This window comes from Hyperolius riggenbachi, chromosome 5 (assembly GCF_040937935.1).
Source record: "Hyperolius riggenbachi isolate aHypRig1 chromosome 5, aHypRig1.pri, whole genome shotgun sequence".
In the NCBI taxonomy this organism is placed as follows: domain Eukaryota; kingdom Metazoa; phylum Chordata; class Amphibia; order Anura; family Hyperoliidae; genus Hyperolius; species Hyperolius riggenbachi.
The window spans coordinates 249,903,459-249,927,662 of record NC_090650.1 but is presented as its reverse complement, the minus strand read 5'-3'; the positions used below and the strand labels follow the sequence as shown (position 1 = coordinate 249,927,662).

General features: G+C 44.6%; 1 protein-coding gene across 2 annotated transcripts in view; it reads right to left on the bottom strand.

The window, feature by feature from the left end:
* The window catches only part of LOC137518642 (RAB11-binding protein RELCH homolog), a 102,442-nt gene that overhangs the window by 75,906 nt on the left and 2,332 nt on the right, over positions 1 to 24,204 (bottom strand). For both annotated transcript variants that reach the window (XM_068236757.1, XM_068236759.1), the window contains exons 3-5: positions 23,300 to 23,375; positions 10,520 to 10,615; positions 767 to 879 (exon numbers count right to left, since the gene is read on the bottom strand). In XM_068236757.1, the coding sequence (XP_068092858.1) occupies positions 767 to 879; positions 10,520 to 10,615; positions 23,300 to 23,375 (285 nt within the window). The remainder of the gene's footprint in view (positions 1 to 766; positions 880 to 10,519; positions 10,616 to 23,299; positions 23,376 to 24,204) is intronic.

Below are 24,204 nucleotides of genomic sequence, written 5' to 3'. Positions count from 1 at the left end.
AGGGCCAATGCAGCACTAAATGGATATTCTCCGTCCATCATTGCATCAGTTAGCCTGGTTATGGAATTACCTTTCAAAGAGAATCCGATGGGACGAGCTTTCCGATGAAAACAATTTTACTGCAAATCGGGGCTTCCTGCTATTCAATGCCACTATAGTTCCCCACAAGCATTTTTTTTGCAAGCCTGTGTGGACAAAATGTCCCCTCTTGCTGGAAATTTGCCTTCATAGCCGCATACCACGGCTTTGCGGAAAGGGGGGGAGCCAGGTTAAGAAAGGAGATTCAGGCTTAGGCGTCACTAGCTGAGGTTAAGTTTAGGCACCACCGGGGGGGGGGGGGGGGGGATTCTTAGGTTTAGGCACCACCAGGAGGGGATCCCAAGGGTTAGGCCCAACCAAGGAGGGAGGGATTTAGAATTAGGTATCAGTAGAGGGAGGGTTCTGTGTTAGAGTAGGGTTAGGTTTAGCAATAGTAAAATATTGGCAAATAATACTGATATTCTACTATGGAAATTTAGTAGTAGAATATTGCTAATTTTCGCGGGATTCTACTACCGACAAACCCGGCACCCTTTTTTCCACACGCCTTTTTGACCTCTTTTTTTAAATGTTTCAGGAAAGAAATGTATCATAAATGTTTTTCAGACGAAGCAGAGTTACTCCCAGTGTAAAAATATTTGAGGAAACGGCATGAGGCACTGCTGTACTTTATTATCTTTACTTGTGGTAGACAGAAAAAGAAAATACACCTCAAGGTAGCAAATACCTTTGCTCGTCATCCGGGCGCTTGATTAAATTAAATAGTATATGCAGAAGCTGGTCTCTTTCTTTAGGCTCTGGGTGGAGGCAGGCAGTGCAGAGAATAAGTGGGATCAGTTCCTGTAGATCACCAGACAAGTAAAGTCATCAATATTACATTCCAATATATACCATGAAAAGCTGAAAAGTTAAAAAGCAAATGTTTTTACATTTCACAGATTAGAATTTGAGATGGCCAATAGCGCGCAAATAATGCCAGCTTGCATGTAAATTATATGCAGCTTGGAATAAGCCAATCATATATATAATTTCTATTGAATTGGATTGGTCCATTACCAAACTCCATACAATTTGCACAACAATGTAAGCTGGAATTAATTACATATCATTGACCTTCACCCATTAAAAATCAACAGAGTTTTAAAAAGTCTGCATCTCTATTTGAAGAGATTGATGGGTTAAACCATGTTATCCCCATTCCAAGATATCAGATACTACAACTCGCTCTGCATATACAAAGGCCCGCCCCGGAGCTCGGAAGTAAAGAGGATACTGACAGTGCGGATCTGCGAGTTTGGCATGCATCTGAGGGCACACATCCAGTGTGCGTGTGTGTGTGTGTGTGGTGGAGATGGGTGCGGGTATCAGTTGCAAGAATGGCGGATGGAGGGGGGGGATGGGACACAGCCACTGCCGCTCAGCTCTTCCTATGGTGGGTGTGTACTGGGGAGTGTTACATCTGTGCATAGTGGGGGCACTCATCCACTACATGTATGGGGGAGTATTGTGCTTATTATTCAACCACACTATATCCCTTATTATATTTAAAGTGACCCTGGAGTGACATAGCATATGATGATAGAACTCCCAATGTTCCACTTTTCATTCAGTTGCTCTAGTAGGGCATTTATTTACAGGACTTTACAGGCAGTATTTGCCCTAAAATTCCACCTGCACCATGCCATTTCCTACCCTTGGCTTATACTCGAGTCGAAAGCTTTTTCCATTTTTTTTTTTTAGGTAAAAGTTGGAGGGTTGGCTTATACTGGGGTCAGCCAGCTTATACTTGTACATATACATATATACAGGTACTTTTTGTTTAAAAAGACATCCAGAATTCATACACACTTTAGGACTTCATTAGCTCACTGTTAGAGGGACAGGTAATAGATCCATACTGCCAATAGTCTCACTTTTGAGCAGCACCTACACATGACCCACACAAAACGCTGTTTTAACAAATCATGCAAGACTACTAAGATTGAGTGAATGTATTCCTTATGTCTCCAGGCAACTTCTGTCCTCTGGAAAGCCTATTGCCAACAAAACAAACAAAAGGAAACTTGCATAGCTGTGGGAGATTTAATTGCACTATAATAAGAGAGCCGAAAACCAAGAGTTGGACTATAAGGCCAAATTAAAGAATTGCACTAAGGAAAAATAAATACTTCTGAATCTGCAACACTTGCCAAAGTATGAAAAACAATAACTATGAGGCAGATTGTCCTATAGGAGGTTTTCATTTAATTCCACAACTGGATTAACAGTTTTATGTGACCTAGGAATACGTTTACATCCTAGAGACTGAACTCTTTTTTTATAGACCACACCAACACGAGCCTTTATGTATGACCTATGACCCCATATTTCCTGGTAACAAGTACTGTATGTAGGTGCCATCAGCTAATTATCAGCTCTCTGGCACGCATATCCAGCGGGGACAGTCTGAGTGCATGCTGAAATAAGGGACTAGATTGTGAGCCCCACTGAGGGACAGTTAGTGACATGACAATATACTCTGTACAGCGCTGCTGCTGTCAGCATTATATAAACACTTGCATAAATAAATTAAATAAAATAAATACTGAAAAAAAAATTAAATTAAAAAGAAAACCGCAGTCAATTCTACAGTCTAGGCCAGAGAACCTAGCAGAAGTATATTCAGATACACACACACACACACACACACACACACACACACACAAACAACTACCACCACATATTATAAATGTTATTTACTCATTATCAGTACAAATACATAAACAGCATGTTCAGAAGCTTGAGGTTTTTTTTTTTAACTTTAAATCAGACCAGACATTCACCATAATTTATAATTCTTTTTGAAGGAGTTTTACATGAGACATCAATGAGTAACAGGCTGGATTCACACTGTCTGGATGCACAACAGAGCAGTAACAATAGATATGCCCAGGTTGCATTGTATGTCTGCGCATGCCATTTATATATCCTCCTTTGTGCATCCAGTTCCACTCACATCATCACCCATTTGGGGTTTTTGCTGCTGCTGGCACCTACACTCGGATCCTCTGCATGCAAGATGTGCTGATATCCAGATTTGAGCCCCATCAAGAGCATCAGGCTCCCATTGGATTGCAAATGACCAACAAGAACCCTCCCTGTGTACCACTAAACAGAACCTTTTATGTGCACCCAGCCTTAGTTAACTTCATCTCTACAGCTGCAAAGCAGAGGATAATACGGTCTTAAAAGACAACATTTGTTTCCTTTGAGGAAGTCAATAATAGGGTCACTGCTTTAATGTTGCAGGAACAGATGGCATCCTGTAACGATTGTGGAATTCTCTCCGTGGAAGGCTGACACTCCAGGAGTGTATTAAACAAACCGTTATGACCAGCAAAGCCTTCTGGTCAGCAGAAGGCTTTTATACTGCCAGCCCTCAAACGACACAGCTGGGCAATTTGCATGTATGCAAATCCCTCAGCAAAGCAACTCTGAAAGTTGCAAGATGAAGCCAGGTCTCTTTTCCAGAGACCTGCATCTCTCAGACATAAGGAATGGTCAAACAGCTGTCTGCCTGCGCAGCCAGCTGAGCGGATCATTACACATCCTAGAGGACCATTCCGAATGGTTTCACAAGGTTTGGGACCCATGGCATAAGATGATTGAGCATGGTTAAGAGGGGGCAATGCAGGCTGCACGTGTGGGGGTCCTGGCTGTGTTTTTTGTCTCTCTTTTTCTTATCTTTTCCTTTCTTTCGGACTGAATTGTTTGGTCTCGATCTACTATTATGTGATAAGGATGAGATCCCAATCTCACCTAACCTCAAATATTACACTATACGGTACCATGGCAAGATGTATGCATTGTATATAATGAGATTTGCTATATCTATTGTCTATAAAGGCTGCGGACCTTACCTATGTGATGCTCAGTTTATCTGCAAAATGGTGTGATTATTTTATTATAAAAAAACAAATAAAACTTCTAAAATACAAGGGATTTACACCGCAATACTAGATCCCCTGAACAGTTCTCTTGCCCATAAACTTGTATTCCCCCCCTCTGCGAGAGAGAGAGAGAGAGAGATTGATTTGCACAAACTGAATTCAGTAAAGATAACCAGGTTATATCCTGAATGTTACTGAGGTATCATTTCTCATAAAACCATTTATTTTCTACCAAGCAATCAGGTTTCCCTTCCTTGTTAATAAGGAAGGTCAACACAAGGAGGGCACACACTGGTTGCTAAAAGAGGAAGTCCTAAAAGCGAAAGCCCTACAGTCGGTAGTCCCTGGTTATTAACGAGATTGGGTCTGTCAGTTTGTTTAAAAGTTGAATTAGTATGCAAGTAGGAACAGGGCGATCTTTAGATTAATTTTAGGCTGTTCTGATAGGTTGCCTTAAAAGATCATAAGTAAAATCCTAAATATGATCAGACATGCAGTTCTAAAATGAACCCAAAGTGCCAACCCACCCACCCCCCTCCCCACCCAAAAAATAAAGAGATAGTCCAGAGGCTTTGAAAACGGTATTGGGAAGAGACAAAAATGTTAGGGGCGTATAAAATCTAAACTCTTGCTATTACACACAGTTTTGGGGTGTTTTTGGACCCTCCAATCAGAATATTTGTTTTGCTCAACCGCTAAATCTCGATTGACTGCTCTGGGCATCGTTGTGTGTCCTTGGGTCCCCCAAATATCTGCTTAAGAGCAAATCAACTTTCTTGATAAATCAAAATCAGTGGTGCATTTAATTACACTATTTTGCGTTTCAAGGCTTAAATTTTAACCCTGCACATAGCTGAAAGTCATTCTACTCAGACTTCAGAAACAGATTATGTATTTTTCCAAAACCAAAAAAAACAAAAAGCCTCTGGAATTTTAAACAAAGCAGGATAGTGTAACAGAAAAACAGAAAGAAAAAAACCTACTAATAACAGAAATCGACCTAAATAAATAAGCGTAAATGATTACAGAGATTAGTATTACTTGTTTATACTGCCATCATGTGGCCAAAATCTGCATATGCCATGCCAATATGACATTCTTCCAAAACTACAGGCAGTGTTGGCCATAGAAATCTGTCAAATTTTAGGTGATCATATGATAAGGGGGAGACAGAATCCAAGCTCATGACCCACAAAAAGACACCAAAATAATGTAAAATGAAGGTGCTAAAGGGGGTGTGGCCAAACAGCAAAATCAATTAACCCTCAATGCCTGAAATAAATAAAAAAATGCCAACTCCCTGAAAGACCCACTGCAATCTGGATTTCGGTCTGCCCACTCAACCGAAACAGCTCTCACCAAAGTGGTCAATGTCCTCGCCTTAGCTAAAGAAAAATACTTTCAGCAGCTTTTGACACAGTGGACCATCCCCTACTCCCCCAGTCAATGGGCATTCATGACCTCTCCCTGGCCTGGCTCTCATCCTACCTCTCCAACAGCTCCTTCATGACCTCCTTTAATGAGTGCTCACCCACCTCTCAGTGGGAGTCGCCCAAGACTCAGTCCTTGGCCCCCTACTGTTCTCCCTATACACATCCTCCATTGGCAAGGTTATCTCTTCCATGGGTTTTAACTATCATCTCTATGCAGATGACACCCAGACCTACTTCCACACCCCTGACCTATCCAGCACTACCGTGGATAAGGTCTCCTCCTGTCTATCAGCCATCTCCTCTTGGATGTCCGCTAGGTTCCTGAAACTAAACCTGGACAAAACGGAATTTATGATCTTCCCACCCAGGCCATCCCTGACCCTCCAAGATGTGAATGTTACTGTTAACCACACTACCATTCGCCCTACTTCTCAAGCCTGCTGCCAGGTTGTCACCCTGGACACCACACTCTCTTTCACCCCTCACATTCAAAACCTCACAAAGTGCTGCAACTTCCACCTCCAAAACATCTGCAAAATTCCTTTCCTGACCTCTGTCACCAAACTCCTCATCCATGCCCTCATAATTTCCCGCCTTGACTACTGCAATGCCCTTTTATCTGGTCTCCCTATGACCTGAATTGCTCCACTGCAGTCCGTCATGAATGCGGCAACCAGAATTATCCACTCCTCCAATCGCTCCACCACAGCGGCTCCCCTCTGTGAATCCCTCCACTGACTTCCTATCCAGTCCAGAAACAGATTAAAGTTACTGTGTCTGGTCTAAAAATCTGTCCACAAAATCTGTCCAACCTACATTTCCGATCTTACTCCGACGAAAACACCTAGCCACTCACTCCGCTCCTCCAATGAACTTCACCTGACTCCCCCCCCCCCCCCCACCCACCATCACCCAATTCCATGCATGCCTCCAGGACTTCTCAAGAGCCGCTTCAACACTATGGAAATCCCTACCTCCCCCATTAAGATGTCCCCCTCCTTCAAAACTCACCTTTTCACTCTGCCCCCCCCCCCCGCGCCCTCACTGAGCTCTAAACACACACCTCTCCCTCTAGATTGTAAGCCTTCAGGCAGGGGCCTCCTTATGTCTCCTACCTATTCATGCTCCTCCATTACTGTACACACATCCTATGGATCTGAGTGAACTCGTGTGAACTCGACTTGCCTAATCTCCATGCTCCCATCCGGTGACTCATACTGTGGTGAGTGATCTGGTTTGCATGTATTACTGTATTGTATTATTGCTGTATGTCACCTAAACTAATGTCCAGCGCTGCATAATATGTTGGCACTTTATAAATACCATAAATAAATAAGCTTATGACAAGCATAATGCAACCTGCTAGTATACAGTGCATCTAACAATTAAGATGCCCTAATGCTCCACTCCCGGAGGCATCACCCCACAAGGGAACTACAATATACTTTGAAACACACAACAGAAAGAGCTATTCCTGGACATATGTATTTGTGTGGCTGGACTGCAGCAAGTGTGTGCAAAGCGCCTCCATTTTACCTTATCTAATGTTAACCCGAGCCAAAGTTCGGGATCAAAATCAGACCATACCCAAGACAGGGAAGCCTCAGAATCCTACTGAGGCTTCCCTCTGTGGTCTGAATGGCCCTGTTGCTGAGCGCGGCCCCCTCAACATCAGGGCCGCGCAAGCTCATTTTCCTGTATCATGGCTGCATAGTAGCATGGAGCCCAAGCTCTGGCTTACAGCACGTGCGGGCAAGCGCAGCAACGATGTGATTAGCGACAATGCCTTGCTTATATTTTTTTTTGGGGGGGGTCCAGCAAGGAGGGACATCAGACCAGCGAGGAAAGCCTCAATGGGATACTGAGGCTTCCCTCTCTTTGGGTAAGTATCTAATTTATATTCAAGCCTAGAAAAAGGTCATGGGCATTGAGGTTTCCCAAGTAGAAAGCTTTTATTGACATTATAGATAAAAGCAGCAAGGACAGCCAAAACAAATGTTTCAGAACTACTCCATACAAGTACTTCAAAGCTTTAACCTTTATTTGTGATTTCTAGTGGGTCCCAACACTGCTTCGCTCTTGTAGCAATGGATGATGCCTTCTGTTTGGGTTTGGTGTCAGAGACACCCACTTATAGTAAATGCATTTCAAAATGGCCAGAGACAGCTGTGGACTCTCCCTATTATATGCATAGTCACAGAAAGCAATTTTAAATCATAGTGTGTTAATATTTTCACGGTGCGCATTACAATTATGTGGCACTATTAGATTATTCTGCATTTGTTAAAACAGTAGTTTAATATTGCCAAGTAGGCAGTAGTTTAATTATATCCAATGCCCATCCGCTGGAAAACGAAGGTTGTACAGTGCCGCGGCGTCCCGCTCGAATCCTCCCTCCAGCCGTGTAATCCAAAGTGTTGTCCGCACTAGTAACGGTGACCGGCCGGTCCACTCGCTTCCGGGTGCGCGTATTGCGTCAGACACTAAGCTCCGCCCTACGCGTTTCGTCCTCACGCCAGACTCATCAGGGGCCCCTTTGGATTACCCGGCTGGAGGGAGGATTCGAGCGGGACGCCGCGGCACTGTACAACCTTCATTTTCCAGCGGATGTGCATTGGAGCAGAGTCTTGTGATATGCTGAAACTTGCCCTGGACGCCTAAGTGTATTTTTATGTGCGCCCAGAGGCAAGCAGTAACAGTTTTACACTATGTATGTTTCTTATGTGTTTTATTGAGATTTTACTGGAATAAAAGGACCTCAGGAGATGCTAAGCTTTGTGGTCAAGAGTGGGAGAGTTTGTTCAGAGGCATATTGAGCGCAGTTTCCACCTGTCTATAGAGGTGGGCTTTATCCGGTGAGCAGATTGTTGTGCAGGGAGTGGGAGCATCACAACACGGAGTGAAACAGCACTGTTTGCACAGAGGGATAATTTTGGACAGTTTGAATTTATATGAACAGTATTACCCCATGTCGAGATATTTTTCATTTTTAGGATAAAAATTACAATGATGTGGATTTGAGCACTGCCTGAGACCCACCTGAAATCTGAGGTGTTTAAATCCGGTGAGCATACAAGGAGAAGGGGTGTGGAACTACAAGTTTTCAGCACTGGTTCTCACAAATCACAAGGGCATTGTTGGTGGTGTGCTGTATAACAATACAGTTTGAACGATATCACCCTATGTGGAGATCTGTGTATATTTTTCAGGAGTGGTGAGCACAACAGTATGGATGATTATTGAACTCTCGGAAGCAATTACAAGTTCTGGAGAGTGCAGCAGCAATATTAAACTACTGTATTAATCTTTGGATTTCCTGCAGCGATCCCAGGAACTGGTGATACATTGATATATATAAGGCTTGTGGACTGTGGCGCAGTATTTAGACTCTATATGCATTTGTTAAAAGTCTATGCCAAATCCATGTGCATTGTACTGCATCTTAGTGGACTGTGCCAAATAGAACAACACTGCTTGACACAACCACAACCATCTTGTGTCGGGGTAAGGCACGTGAATTACGGTATATGTGTGTATGTGTATATGAGTGTGCATATATACATACATACATACACACACACACACACACACACACACACACACACACACACACACACACACACACACACACACACACACACACACACACACACACACACACACACACACACACACACACACACACATACATACATACATACATACATACATACACAGTATATAAACACATATATTAATCTTTATATACAGTGCTTTAAGGATGTCTTGAAACGTAAATCTTGTACTAAAATATTCCCACTTCAAAGGCCCGTCAATCCGTAGTGATACTACCACATTTTATCTATTCTGGTTATCAGATACAAAGAAAACTAGAGCAAGAGTGCAATCCAATCAGGCTTTAGCCATCCTATGAAAAACAAAATCTGACGGTTTGCTCCTGGCATCTACTAAAATATTCTTTGTTTTTAACCTGTTCTGATAAATCTGTCCTAATATCTATAAAAAGCATAGGCATTTCATAGCATCTTAACTGCAAGACCAATTGACAACAGTTAGGAGCAAAGGAATTACAATGCATCTATAAAGTATTGGGCACAGTATAAATCAATGCTTGTTTAATACCCCAAAAAAGGAGATCAAACTGTTCAGGACATACCAACTGGTAATGTCTGTGTGGCTGATCAATAAAGACAGTTGAAAAAAAATCTAGTGCAGAATGGAGCAGCTTGCCAGAATGACTAATCATTCTCTTTACTTGATCTACTATTTTCTGACAGGTTGCTCTGGAAAACAATTACAATTTTGCTTTAACATCCTTTACAGCTATCAAGTTAGGCATTGTCCTTTGAAATTTAGTGATGACTATCCCCCAAAACCTTGAAACTTTGTGATTACAGATTACCTAGTAGTGACATCCACCTATATTAGTCTTGTTTCACAGTGTTTGGAGTTGCATATAGCCAAGTGTATGAGTGTGAGCGTGCAGTGTCAGGTGACTTGTCTAATAAACGGCCGTGTATCACTATTTTATGGGGTGGATAAAGGTTTTTTTTTTATGTGGTTGCTTATAAGGTATCCTGAACAATAACATTTTGATATCTGATTAGTAGCCACTTTTTGTAAGAATTTTGTCATCAGTCAAAAGAATATACAGTGAAATGAAACAAATGTATACTTGTTAATTTGATATTTGACCTCCGCTTCAAAATGGAGAAAAGCCACTATTCTAACGAGCAAGTGAATTATTCTGATGTGATCATGGAAAGCTGACATTAGTATGGCTCATGACACTTCTAAAAAAAACTAACAAGATTACACAACCATGGGATCATATATGTTAACGAAAAACATATATGAATAATCACTATTTGCTACTGTAATGATTTAATGTTCTGAACGAACAGTTACAGGGAATTGTTCAGTAGACAGAGTTGGATTTATATTAACAATAAGGGGTTAAATTGGTGGAATCCAAGATTACCAGACTCACCTGGCATAGATGTAATACCATTTTCTAAAAGTAGAGGCATGCACAAAGACAAAACTGTCAAAAGTTTAGGTCGGCAAGTTTAGCAAAAGTATTTTAAACACAGATGGCCTATAGGAGTTGTGTCATACCTCTCGTTTAGCAAGCAGCACGTTTGGGACAATGTGAGGCAGGCAGCGTCCCAGCATCAGCATAACTCCATTCTCACTGTCTGCAATCCGTGACACCTGTAAAATGAAAAACACACAATCATCACGCATGTAAAGTGATGCTAAGAATTATGTAGCATTTATGCTGAATATAAAGCAGAATTCTAGTCAACCACAAGTATGCTGTTGAGGCACTGAAAACGCTTTAAAGGGACACTGAAGCGAAAAAACACGTCTGATATGAATTGTATGTGTAGTATGGATAAGCGACAAGACAAATATACAAATAAAGAAGGAATAGAACATTAGTAACAAAGAAGAGAGTCGTTTTTATTTCAAAGTGAATGTCCACTCTAAAATATAGTGTGTGTGTGTGTGTGTGTGTGTGTGTGTGTGTGTGTGTGTGTGTGTGTGTGTGTGTGTGTGTGTGTGTGTGTGTGTGTGTGTGTGTGTGTGTGTGTGTGTGTGTGTGTGTGTGTGTGTGTGTGTGTGTGTGTGTGTGTGTGTGTGTGTACAGAGGGGCTGCAGCACACAACAGGAAGACAGCGACAGGGGCTCTTGGTTACGCTTTAACGCGCTTAAGCTCACCAACTGCGCCAAAGTGACCCCAATCTGGTGAGGCCTACTCTACCATGCAAAATGCCAGTTTTTATAAGCAGTCTAGTGGGAACTAATCCAAAAACCCAAAAGTCAACTAGATGGAAAAAAAGGAAATTATTTCTTATGGAGTCTGAGGACCTCCAGTGCTGCGTGCATGCTTTGCATAGAATTGCATAAAAAATGTGGTTTGTGCTGCTTACCCCTTGGTATTTTATTTATAATTTTCCCATGAGCCTGCATGACCACGCCCACCTCTAGCACAGTTAATCATATAAATGAGTGCATTGCACATGTTCAGAGAGTTCGTTTGGTAGCTAGTGAAGGGTGAAGTGTTTTTAATTTCCTTTTTTTCCATCTAGTTGACTTTTGGATTTTTGGATTAGTTCCCACTAGACTGCTTATAAAAACTGGCATTTTGCATGGTACAGTAGCACTCACCAGATTGGGGAACACTTTGGCGCAGTTGGTGAGCTTAAGCACGTTAAAGCGTAACCAAGAGCCCGTCACTGTTTTCCTGTTGTGTGCTGCAGCCCCTCTGTACTTATATATTTCTTATGGAGTCTGGGGACCTCCAGTGCTGCGTGCATGCTTTGCATAGAAATGCATAAAAAAATTTGGTTTGTGCTGCTCACCCCTTGGTTATTTTTTTCTATCTATCTATCTATCTATCTATCTATCTATCTATCTATCTATCTATCTATCTATCTATCTATCTATCTATCTATCTATCAATAATCTACTTACCCGGGCCTTTCTCCAGCCCCTTGCAGTCATTATGTGCCACACCGCAGGTCCGCTCTCATCCGCCAGCCCGGGTCCCCTCCACTGCAGAGGCAAACCTTGCGAGTTCGCCCTCTACTGCACCTGCGCAAGTGCCGCTGTCAATCAAGTCCACGGTTTCCAGAGTGTACTGCGCCTGCGCAATACACTCCAGACAGCGTGGATTTGATTGACAACGTTGCTCGCGCAGGCACAGTAAAGGACGACCTCACGAGGTCGGCCTCTGCAGTGGAGGGGATCGGGAGCCAGCGGCTGAGAGCGAAGCTGCGGCATGTGACAGGATGACTGCAAGGGGCTGGAGGAAGCCCCGGGTAAGTAGATTTTTTTTAATTGAGCCTGGACATTCTCTAAGTTATAAAGCTTTTTTTTTATAACATTGCATCATTCTGTCATATTTGCAATTACAAACACTTTGTATTTTAAACTATGAAACAGAATCTGAAGTGGTCTCTCACTGTTTCTTTGATTTATAAGTGCTTCAGAAAATAGGACTGTACAACTTGGTTCAAAGAGCTCAGAGAAGCTCTTTTGCATAGATAACAAGTGAAGTTTCTTAACTCTTCCTGTACTGGAAACAATATGAGACGTAATTATTTGCTACTAACGTTCTATTTCTTAGCTGCACTACACACACAATTCTTTATCTCATAAGATTATTTTCACTTCAGATTCCCTTTAAGTAAAAACATTCTGCATATCTCTAATCCGCTACCCTTGCCCTACTGCATACTCAGTAGTGTAATTTTTCTTTTCTGTTATAGAGTTGCAGCTTCCTGGAGTGTGGGGCTTACAGGTCAGCTTCCATGATTCTTAGCAAAACTGGAAAAAATAAATAAAATAAAATACTCTGGTAGGATGTTAGATTGTTCTCCACAGACCATATTTTTCCAGGAAACAGCAAAGTTTGCAGACGCAACTGAATTCTCCTGAAGATTAATGCCATGATTGTCCCAAAGCTTTGGTCAAACCATTAAAGAGGAACAGGGGCGCCGCCAGGCACCAAGCAGACCAAGCGGCTGCTTGGGGCCTCATGTTTTTAGGGGCCTCGGAGTCTCCGTGACGTCGTTATGACGTCACACCGTCACCGTCCTGCCGCAGCGGCTGCTTGGTACTCGGTCTCAGGGGGCGGGCAGACTCCGGCGAGGGGAAGGCTCTGTCCCTGCCCACTCACCAATAGAGCGGCTGCTTGGCCGCTTTAGTTCCGCCCCCGCCCACTGCTCTGCCCACCCTCCCTGAAGCCGGGTGTATGCGCCGGAAGTACAAATGGTGCATGACTCCCAGCAAAGCCACCACTCTCCTTGCCCGCCTGTCTGCCTTCTACCCCTGCTCCCTGCCCGCTATCTATGGGGGCACCTACTTATGCCTAGCTATCTACCTATGGGGGCACTTAGCTACCTATAGGGGCACCTAGCTACCTATGGGGCACCTACCTACACCTAGCTACCTATGGGGCACCTACCTACGCCTAGCTACCTATAGTGGCACCTAGCTACCTATACTGGGACTCCTACCTACCTATGGAGCACCTACCTACACCTAGCTACCTACAGGGGGCACCTACCTATGCCTAGCTACCTATGGTGCACCTACCTACCTATGGGGGAACCTACCTATGCCTAGATACCTATGGGGCACCTCCCTACGCCTAGCTACCTACAGGGGGCACCTACCGACGCCTAGCTACCTATGGGGCACCTACCTATGCCTAGCTGCCTATGGAGCACCTACCTATGGGGCACCTACCTACCTATGGGGGAACCTACCTATGCCTAGCTACCTATAGGGGCACCTAGCTACACCTAGCTACCTATGAGGGCACCTAGCTACACCTAGCTACCTATGGGGGCACCTACCTATGCCTAGCTACCTACAGGGGGCACCTACTGACGCCTAGCTACCTATGGGGGCACCTACCTACGCCTAGCTACCTATAGGGGCACCTACCTACGCCTAGCTACCTATAGGGGCACCTAGCTACCTATACTGGGACTCCTACCTACCTATGGAGCACCTACCTACGCCTAGCTACCTACAGGGGGCACCTACCTATGCCTAGCTACCTATGGGGCACCTACCTACCTATGGGGGAACCTACCTACGCCTAGCTACCTATGGGGCACCTCCCTACGCCTAGCTACCTACAGGGGGCACCTACCGACGCCTAGCTACCTATGGGGCACCTACCTACGCCTAGCTGCCTATGGAGCACCTACCTATGGGGCACCTACCTACCTATGGGGGAACCTACCTATGCCTAGCTACCTATAGGGGCACCTAGCTACACCTAGCTACCTATAGGGGCACCTAGCTACCTACAGGGGGCACCTACCTATGCCTAGCTACCTACAGGGGGCGCCTAGCTACCTATGGGGCACCTACCTACGCCTAGCTACCTATAGGGGCACCTACCTACGCCTAGCTACCTACGGGGGCGCCTATTTACGCCTAGCTACCTTTACTGGGACACCTACCTATTACACTCCTCCCCACTTAGTGTCTGTCACCCTCCTCCACACCCCATTAGTATTACCCACCTCCCAACCCAGTCAGTGTCACCCTCTCCCCACCCAGTGTTATCCTCCTCCCCACCTAGTGTCATCCTCCTCCCCACCTAGTGTCATCCTCCTCCCCACCTAGTGTCATCCTCCTCCCCACCTAGTGTCATCCTCCTCCCCACCTAGTGTCATCCTCCTCCCCACCTAGTGTCATCCTCCTCCCCACCTAGTGTCGTCCTCCTCCCCAACTAGTGTCATCCTCCTCCCCAACTAGTGTCATCCTCCTCCCCAACTAGTGTCATCCTCCTCCCCAACTAGTGTCATCCTCCTCCCCAACTAGTGTCATCCTCCTCCCCAACTAGTGTCATCCTCCTCCCCTTCCAGGCAATGTCACCTTCCTTCCGCCCAGTGTCGCCCTCTCAGCCGCATCTAGTTTCACTATCCCACCCTACTCAGCAGCTCCATCCCGCCAGCACCCAGTGGGCCAGAACATTTAATTAAATTATGTCTAAGGTAACATTTGCTGCATTTTTATATGTGTATTTTTCATGTGTGGGTGGATAATGCTTACTGAATTTTAACGTGTGGGAGGTAATATTTGCCTAATTTCCGATTTGATGCATTTCATATGTCAAAAGTAAAGTTTGCTGTATTCCATGTGTTAGGGAAATCATCTGCTGCATTCATTTGTCGGAAGTTGGGGTTGTTGCATATCATGTTTCAGATGTAATGGTTCTTGCATTTCATGTATTGGAGGTAATAGTTGTTGCTTATCATGTGTCGGAAGTAAGGTTTTTGCATATCATGTGTGAGAAGTAGGGGTTGTTGCCAGGGCTATGGAGTCGGAGTCGAGGAGTTGGGGCAATTTTGGGCACCTGGAGTTGGAGTCGTTGATTTCATAAACTGAGGAGTTGGGAGTCAGGAGTCGGATGATTTTTGTACAAAATCCACAGCCCTGTTAAGTATTAGACTAAGGAGTCGGAGTCAAGGAGTCAGAGCCATTTTGGGTACCCAGAGTCAGAGTTGGAGTCGGGAGTCGTGGTTTCATAAACTGAGGAGTCTGAATCGGAAGATTTTTGTACCGACTCCACAGCCCTGGTTGTTGCATATCATGTGTCAGGGGTAATGGTTCTTGCATTTGATGTGTCGGAGGTAACGGTTGTTGCAGTTTATATGTCAGAGGTAATGGTTGCTGCATTTATTACTTGATGGTCATAGTTGGCTACATTTGCTGCTTTGGGATCATTGTTGCAGCATTTGACATTCTTTTGTCATCTCATGATTACTAAATGGTATGCTAATAAATAGCAGTTTCTGCTGATTTATCATCTGCGCATCCATAATGCAAATCTTCTTTCTCACCACATCATGGCAGAAACACTGCTTCCTTATAGTTTGTGGAATGTCTAATTACTCTTAGGCTCCCTGCACACTGCATGTGATTCCGATTTTTAATCGTTACTGCATGCTGTTTTTTCTGCGTTATTCTGTTGCTAGCATTCAGGGAAAATTGGAATCGCAAATCGGATTTGCAGTGTGCAGGGAGCCTTATGGTGGGTACACACTATAAGATTTTCTGGTCGATTTACTGTCAGATGGATTATTTCCAACATGTCCGATTTGCTTTTCGATTGTTTTCCGAGCATTTTCCGATCGATTTCCGTGCACTTTAATATGAAATCGATCGGAAAATGCTCGGAAAACGATCGGAAAGCAAATCGAACATGTTGGAAATAATCCATCTGACAGTAAATCGACCAGAAAATCTCAGTGTGTAGCAAGCATTAGAGTAACTTTGCCTAACTGTTGTGGGAGGAAACTCTGGCCTGCCGCCTCACTGTTATGCGTTACATTAGTTAGCCCCGCTCACATGATGTCATGACCATGCCCACTGACGTAACCTTGGCACCTATACTGTTGGCTGTGATCAGGCTTGGGGCTGGTGTACCGGGCTGGCTGTGTGCTCTGTTGTGCATGCTTGGCCGTGTTTGCTCCTGCATATCACAGCGTTCTGTGCTAGTGCATTACTACCGCCGTGACCTCTTGTGCAGCACTTTACAAAGTACATAGCCATGTCACTCACTGCTCTCAGAGGAGCTCCCCATCTAATCCCTACCATAGTCTTATGTCCTACTTACGTATTTTTTTTTCTTTTTTAGGGGGGGGGGGGGGGGGTAAAGTCTACCGCTTTCTACATTGAAATGTTAGTTTTGTTTTTTTGGTCCATATTGACATGTAAGCATCATGCAGTTGGCTCCACCCACATGTCATGGCCACACCCTGGCTCCACCCACATGTCATGCCCACTTTCCCGCGCAATGTCACACCCATTTTTCAGCGCGCCGCAGGTTATGAGCCTCAGCCTGCAGTCCGCTTGGGGCCACAAAAACCTTAGCTGCACCCCTGAAGAGGAACTCCAGTGAAAATAATGTAGTAAAAAAAGTGCTTCACTTTTTACCATAATTATGTATAAATGATTTAGTCAGTGTTTGCTCATTGTAAAATCTTTCCTCTCCCCGATTTACATTCTGACATTTATTACATGGTGACATTTTTACTGTGGGCAGGTTATGTAGCTGCTCCTAGCTGTTTTGGCTGTTAGAGACAGCTGTAAACCGCTAATTTCTGTCTGTGAACCTTGTTACATTGTAACAAACTGCCAAAAGTACAGCGGTACTCAGAGCTTCTTGTGGGAGGGGTTTCAGCACAAAATTAGTCATACTGCGCCCCCTGATGGTCTGTTTGTGAAAAGCATTATATTTCTCATGTAAAAGGGGGTATCAGCTACTGATTGGGATAAAGTTCAATTCTAGGTTGGAGTTTCTCTTTAACCACTTCCCGACCGCCCCCAGCCGATGGGCGGCGGCAAAGTCAGGGCCCAAACGACCGCAATACGCCCATCGGCGGGGGCGGCTGCGGGAGTGGCTATGCGGCGATCGCGTCATTCGTGACGCGATCAGCCGCCGGGGACTGGCTCCGCCCACCGTTCGCTGTAACCCGCCGGCCGTTCGGAAGCGCTAGCGGGTTACTAGCACCCGGATCACCGCTGAAAAAATGTATAATAGGCTTTGTAATGTATACAAAGCCTATTATACTGGCTGCCTCCTGCCATGGTGGTCCCAGTGTCCGAGGGACCACCAGGGCAGGCTGCAGCCACCCTAGTCTGCACCCAAGCACACTGATTTCCCCCCTCCTGCCCCCTGATCGCCCACAGCACCCCTCAGACCCCCCCCTGCCCACCCCCCAGACCACTGTTTGCACCCAGTCACCCCCCTAATCACCCATCAATCACTCCCTGTCACTATCTGTCAACGCTATTTTTTTTTTTAGTCCCTAATCTGCCCCCTACTCCCTCCTGATCACCCCCCTACCCCTCAGATTGTCCCCAGACCCCCCCCCCCCCCCCACTGTGTACTGTATGCATCTATCCCCCCTGATCACCCGTCAATCACCCCGTCACTGCCACCCATCAATCAGCCCCTAACCTGCCCCTTGCGGGCAATCTGATCACCCACCCACACCAATAGATCGCCCGCAGATCCGACATCAGATCACCTCCCAAGTGCAGTGTTTACATCTCTTCTCTCCTCTAAACACCCACTAATTACCCATCAATCACCCCTATCACCACCTGTCACTGTTACCCATCAGATTAGACCCTAATCTGCCCCTTGCGGGCACCCAATCACCCGCCCACATGCTCAGATTGCCCTCAGACCCCCCCTTATCAATACGCCAGTGCATTATTTACATCCGTTCTTCCCTGTAATAACCCACTGATCACCTGTCAATCACCCATCAATCACCCCCTGTCACTGCCACCCATCAATCACCCCCTGTCACTGCCACCCATCAATCAGCCCCTAACCTGCCCCTTGCGGGCAATCTGATCACCCACCCACACCAATAGATCGCCCGCAGGTCCGACATCAGATCACCTCCCAAGTGCAGTGTTTACATCTCTTCTCTCCTCTAAACACCCACTAATTACCCATCAATCACCCCCTATCACCACCTGTCACTGTTACCCATCAGATTAGACCCTAATCTGCCCCTAGGGCACCCAATCAGCCGCCCACACCTCAGAACGCCCTCAGACCCCAGTTCTGATCACCTCGCCAGTGCATTGCTTACATCTATTTCCCCCCTCTAATCACACCTTGAGACACCCATCAATCACCTCCTGTGACCCCCCTAGCACACCTACCCATCAGATCAGGCCCTAATTTGCCCCGTGTGGGCTCCTGATCACTCGGCCAAACCCTCAGATCCCCCTCAGACCCCCTTCCGATCACCTCCCCAGTGCATTCATTGCATCTATTTTCCCCTCATACCACCCCCTGAGACACCCATCAATCACCTCCTGTCACCCCCTAGCACTCCTATCCATCAGATCAGGCCCAATACATCCTGTCATCTAAGAGGCCACCCTGCTTATGACCGGTTCCACAAAATTTGCCCCCTCATAGACCACCTGTCATTAAAATTTGCAGATGCTTATACCCCTGAACAGTCATTTTGAGAAATTTGGTTTCCAGACTACTCACAGTTTTGGGCCCGTAAAATGTCACCAAATATGGCAATCTGCAGAGTACCACTCAGGGGCGTATTTAAAATGATTTAAATATGCCGCCCAAAATGACTGTTCAGGGGTATAAGCATCTGCAAATTTTGATGACAGGTGGTCTATGAGGGGGCAAATTTTGTGGAACCGGTCATAAGCAGGGTAGCCTCTTAGATGACGGGATGTATTGGGCCTGATCTGATGGATAGGAGTGCTAGGGGGGTGACAGGAGGTGATTGATGGGTGTCTCAGGGGGCGGTTAGAGGGGAAAATAGATGCAATCAATGCACTGGGAAGGTGATCGGAAGGGGGTCTGAGGGGACTTTGGGCCCCTTAGCGCAGTTAGGGTGCAAAAAAGTGCCACACATGTGGTATCGCCGTACTCAGGAGAAGTAGTGTGTGTTTTGGGGTGTATTTTTCCACATACCCATGCTGAGTGGGAGAAATATCTCTATAAATAGACAATTGTGTGTAAAAAAAATTAAAAAATTGTCATTTACGGAGATATTTCTCCCACCCAGCATGGGTATGTGTAAAAATACACCCCAAAACACATTATACTACTTCTCCTGAGTACGGCAATACCACATGTGTGGCACTTTTTTGCAGCCTAACTGCGCTAAGGGGCCCAAAGTCCAATGAGCATCTTTAGGCTTTACAGGGATGCTTACAATTAGGCACCCCCCAAAATGCCAGGACAGTGAACACACCCCACAAATGACCCCATTTTGGAAAGTAGACACTTCAAGGTATTCAGAGAGGAGCATAGTGAGTCCGTGGCAGATTTCATTTTTTTTTGTCGCAAGTTAGAAGAAATGGAAACTTTTTTTTTTTTTGTCACAAAGTGTCATTTTCCGCTAACTTGTGACAAAAAAATGAAATCTTCTATGAACTCACCATGCCTCTCACTGAATACTTTGGGATGTCTTCTTTCCAAAATGGGGTCATTTGGGGGGTATTTGTACTATCCTGGAATTTTAGCCCCTCATGAAACCTGACAGGTGCGCAGAAAAGTCAGAGATGCTTGAAAATGGGAAAATTGACTTTTGGCACCATAGTTTGTAAACGTTATAACTTTTACCCAATCCAATAAATATACACTGAATGTTTTTTTTTTTATCAAAGACATGCAGCAGAATAACTTTCGCGCTCAAATGTATAGGAAATTTTACTTTATTTGAAAAATGTCAGCACAGAAAGTTAAAAAAGTCATTTTTTTGACAAAATTCATGTCTTTTTTGATGAATATAATAAAAAGTAAAACTCGCAGCAGCAATCAAATAGCACCAAAAGAAAGCTGTATTAGTGACAAGAAAAGGAGGTAAAATTCATTTAGGTGGTAGGTTGTATGAGCGTGCAATAAACCGTGAAAGCTGCAGTAGTCTGAATGGAGAAAAAGGCTCTGGTCCTTAACCTCCTTAGCGGTAACCCCGTGTGTGACACGGGGTAAGCCGCCGGAGGGTGCCGCTCAGGCCCTGCTGGGCCGATTTACTTATTTTTTTTTTGCTGGACGCAGCTAGCACTTTGCTAGCTGCGCCAGCACCCCGATCGCCGCCGCCGCGCGCCCGATCGCCGCTATCCGGTGCGGCGCGCGCCCCCCCCCCCCCCCAGACCCCGAGCGCTGCCTGGCCAATCAGTGCCAGGCAGCGCCGAGGGGTGGATCGGGTCTCCCAATGACGTCCCGACGTCGCTGACGTCATTCCGCCCCGTCGCCATGGCGACGGGGGAAGCCCTCCAGGAAATCCCGTTCTTTGAACGGGATTTCCTGATCGCCTATCGCCGGAGGCGATCGGCGGGGCTGGGGGGATGCCGCTGAGCAGCGGCTATCATGTAGCGAGCCCTAGGCTCGCTACATGATTTAAAAAAAAAATAATTACAAAAAAACTGCTGCGCTGCCCCCTGGCGGTATTTTTCATACCGCCAAGGGGGTTAAGGGGCGAAAAGACTGTGGTCCTCAAGTGGTTAAGCTATGTGTTTATCTGGCGAAAGTGTTTTAACAGGTGGGAAACAACACTGATAACATCGGTATGTGCAATTGGTGACATGACGTTATTTCATAAATACACTTCTCATTGAGTGCAGCAGGACTAGTGTGTTTTTGTGCACATTTCTATAAGGAAATAACATTGATCAAGCAGTTGTGTGGGCATTCTAATCCTTAGGCTCTGTTCAGACTATGGCCTCAATTCACTAAGCTGTTCTCCTGTCTTTAATAACTCTTCTAGCGTTGTTACCATGGTGATAAGGCATGTAGTATTCAGGAAACATTTTACCTCAGGCAAACCTAAAGTTACCTCTTCTGTCTTTAAGTTAACTCTTTAATCCTTAAAATAACTCCAGAGTTAAAGACAGGCTGTTCATTAACTGCGTGTGAAAATAACTACAGAGGAGGTAAATTAACTACAGAGGTGGTAAATTAACTACAGAGGTGGTAAATTAACTACAGAGGTGGTAAATTAACTACAGAGGTGGTAAATTAACTACAGAAGAGGTAACGTAAGGAATGAAGAGTTAAGATAACTCTCTTACTTGCCTTATTATCTCCAGCATGATCTTAGTGAATTGAGGCCATTGTGCGTTCCTAGCAGTTTTCCAGACTTTGCGCATAGAAATGGCTACTAATGTTTTCTAATGGCCTCTTTCACATGTATGCGTATGAGACGCATATGTTTCTCATCCGCATTGCTGCACGCAGTTCTTTGCGTTACCTTGGGGATAAGGTCCCAAACCTTGCAGGCATCCGTAATTGTACACACCTTTACTGTAGTACAGGTAGCAGAGGTAGTCCCCGGTTAACTAACAAGATAGGGACTGCAGGCTCGTTCTTAACCTGAATCTGTTCTTAAGTCAGAACACTGTGCCATCTCTGTCCCCTGTACCTCCTCTGTGCCCCCCTGTGCCTCCAGTGGCCCCTCTGCACCTGCTTATACAAGTTTAAAAGCCATGTTTTATTTTATTTATTTTTTTAAATCGATTTTCTCAAAAACTCCAGTTTAATTTTTTTTGGCTTATTCCCATGGAAACAGAATCCATTCCGTTCGTAAGTCGGGGACTACCTGTAGTCTGCTAGATAAGGGTCTGAAAACGTTACTGCTGGGTTGTGCCGAGATAAAATGTGGTGTCATTACGAATGGTCTCCTCACATATATTAGTCAACTTTTCTCCCTAAACTGTTTCCCCACATTTTCTATTATCCTCTAATGAAATAAACCCTTCCCCCTCATCTCTCTACTGCCGAAGAGTTCATGGTTCCAAAATCACACTTCTCCCAGAATTGCAAACACACCAAAAATGCAAAAAAAAAGCATTTTAAATATAGTGGTAGCTTGAATTTGATACAGGAATCCACCCACCTATGAAACATTTTCAACAATAGGTGATGCTTAGCTAGGTAGCACCGTTGTACTTTCTATTTATAATGTGGGTGCAATACAGTCAAAGTTTAGATTTGTATTTATTTTAGTTAGTTCATCTCTTAGTAAGCATGTGTATTCTACTGCACTTAAAAATATACTAAGGTTAAATTGCCTAATTACGTCAATCACATCAAGCTTTGAACAGTTTGTCGTCCTTGGCAGAAGTCAAATCATTATGCCTCAGATAACAGGTGCTCCAGCCCTTTTCTGCATGCAGAGTATCAGATATAATAGCCAAAAGGACAAGTGAAGCGAGAGGGATGTGAAGACTGCCATATTTATTTCCTTTTAAGCAATACCAGCTGCTGGGCAGTCCTGCTGATCCTCTGCCTCTAATATTTTTAGCCATAGACTCTGAACAAGCATGTAGCAAATCAGGTTTTTCTGACACGGTTGTCAGTTCTGGCAAGATTAGCTGCATGCTTGTTTCCTGTGTCATTCAGATACTACTGCAGCCAAAGAGATCAGCAGGACTGCCAGGCAACTGTTTAAAAGGAAATAAATATGGCAGCCTCCATATTCTTCGCACTACAGTTGTCCTTTAAAAATACGTTTGTGACACAGAGTTGTTCTGGTCTGATTCTTCTGCATTGAAGAAGAATTGAATTGTTGTAGTATCAAAGCAAGTCAGCAGTGTCGTCTGTGTTTAACCACAGCTCAATAGTTTCTACTGCAATTTTAACCTTTTTGGTCTGGTTGGATAAAACAGCTGCATAAAAAAAGTTAATCAGCATGCCAAGATTTCTCACTTTAGACAAGAAAAAAAAAAAAGTAGTGTGGAATTTTGGCAAGCGTACTAAAATGCTCTACTAATAGGCCGTGACACTAACAATACAGTTCTGTCAAAGCGCTAAGATGCCCTGTATATGAATGTATAATAATTTACATTCATTCATGTTTTTATTACCTCTGACCCCAAACGACTGTCAGCTGACATTCGACAAAATGATAGTAGTGCTTGATGAAAAGCAGGAGATAACTTTCTGTGAAAAGTACACAAAAATTATAGAAAGTTATTAATATCATACACCAGGGTATCAAGACAATATTAAGCATGTACAATATATACCATAGCAACTTCCAATCACTCTATACAAGTTTTCATGATTAGATAAGTTGACTTTGTACAATCATATCTCGCCTCAGCAGGTTGCCAATGACATTGAAGATTGTTGCCTTTTCAGAAGCACTTAAGTATGTTAGACAGGTGAATGAAACTTAACAGTTTGCATTCTGCATATAAATCATTAAAGGAAGTGAGCAATTCTTTTATCAACTGTTTTACTCAACTGTGTTTAGAATGAAATATCTCAAAAACTGCTTCTTGGAGCTCCACATATGGGACAGACTAGTAAAGTAGCTTTACTACTAAAATACACTCCCCATATTCAAAAAGTAACTAAAGTAATACTGCCAAAATAAATGAATATTTTCTTGCTTGCTGGTGGCTTAAAGAGACTCAGAGATGAGTAAAGGGGGCCTTTTCTTTTACTTAGCCGGGGCTTCCTCCAGCCCCATAAGCATGGATGCGTCCCTCGCCGTCCTCCTGCAATCCTCGCCTCTGCCGCAATCAACCCTCGGTACTCGGCTCAGTCAGGCTCAGTCTGACTAAGTTAAGTCAGCTGGGTTCTGATGCGCATGCGCAGAAGGCCCCCTGCTGACGTCACTGAGTCGAATACCGGAGAAGATTGCTGCTTAACGGAGGCACGCGGGAGGACGGCCAGGTACGCATCAGTGCTTATGGGACTGGAGGAAGCCCCAGGTAAGTAAAAGAAAACGGCCCCTTTACTCATCTCTGGGTCTCTTTAAAGG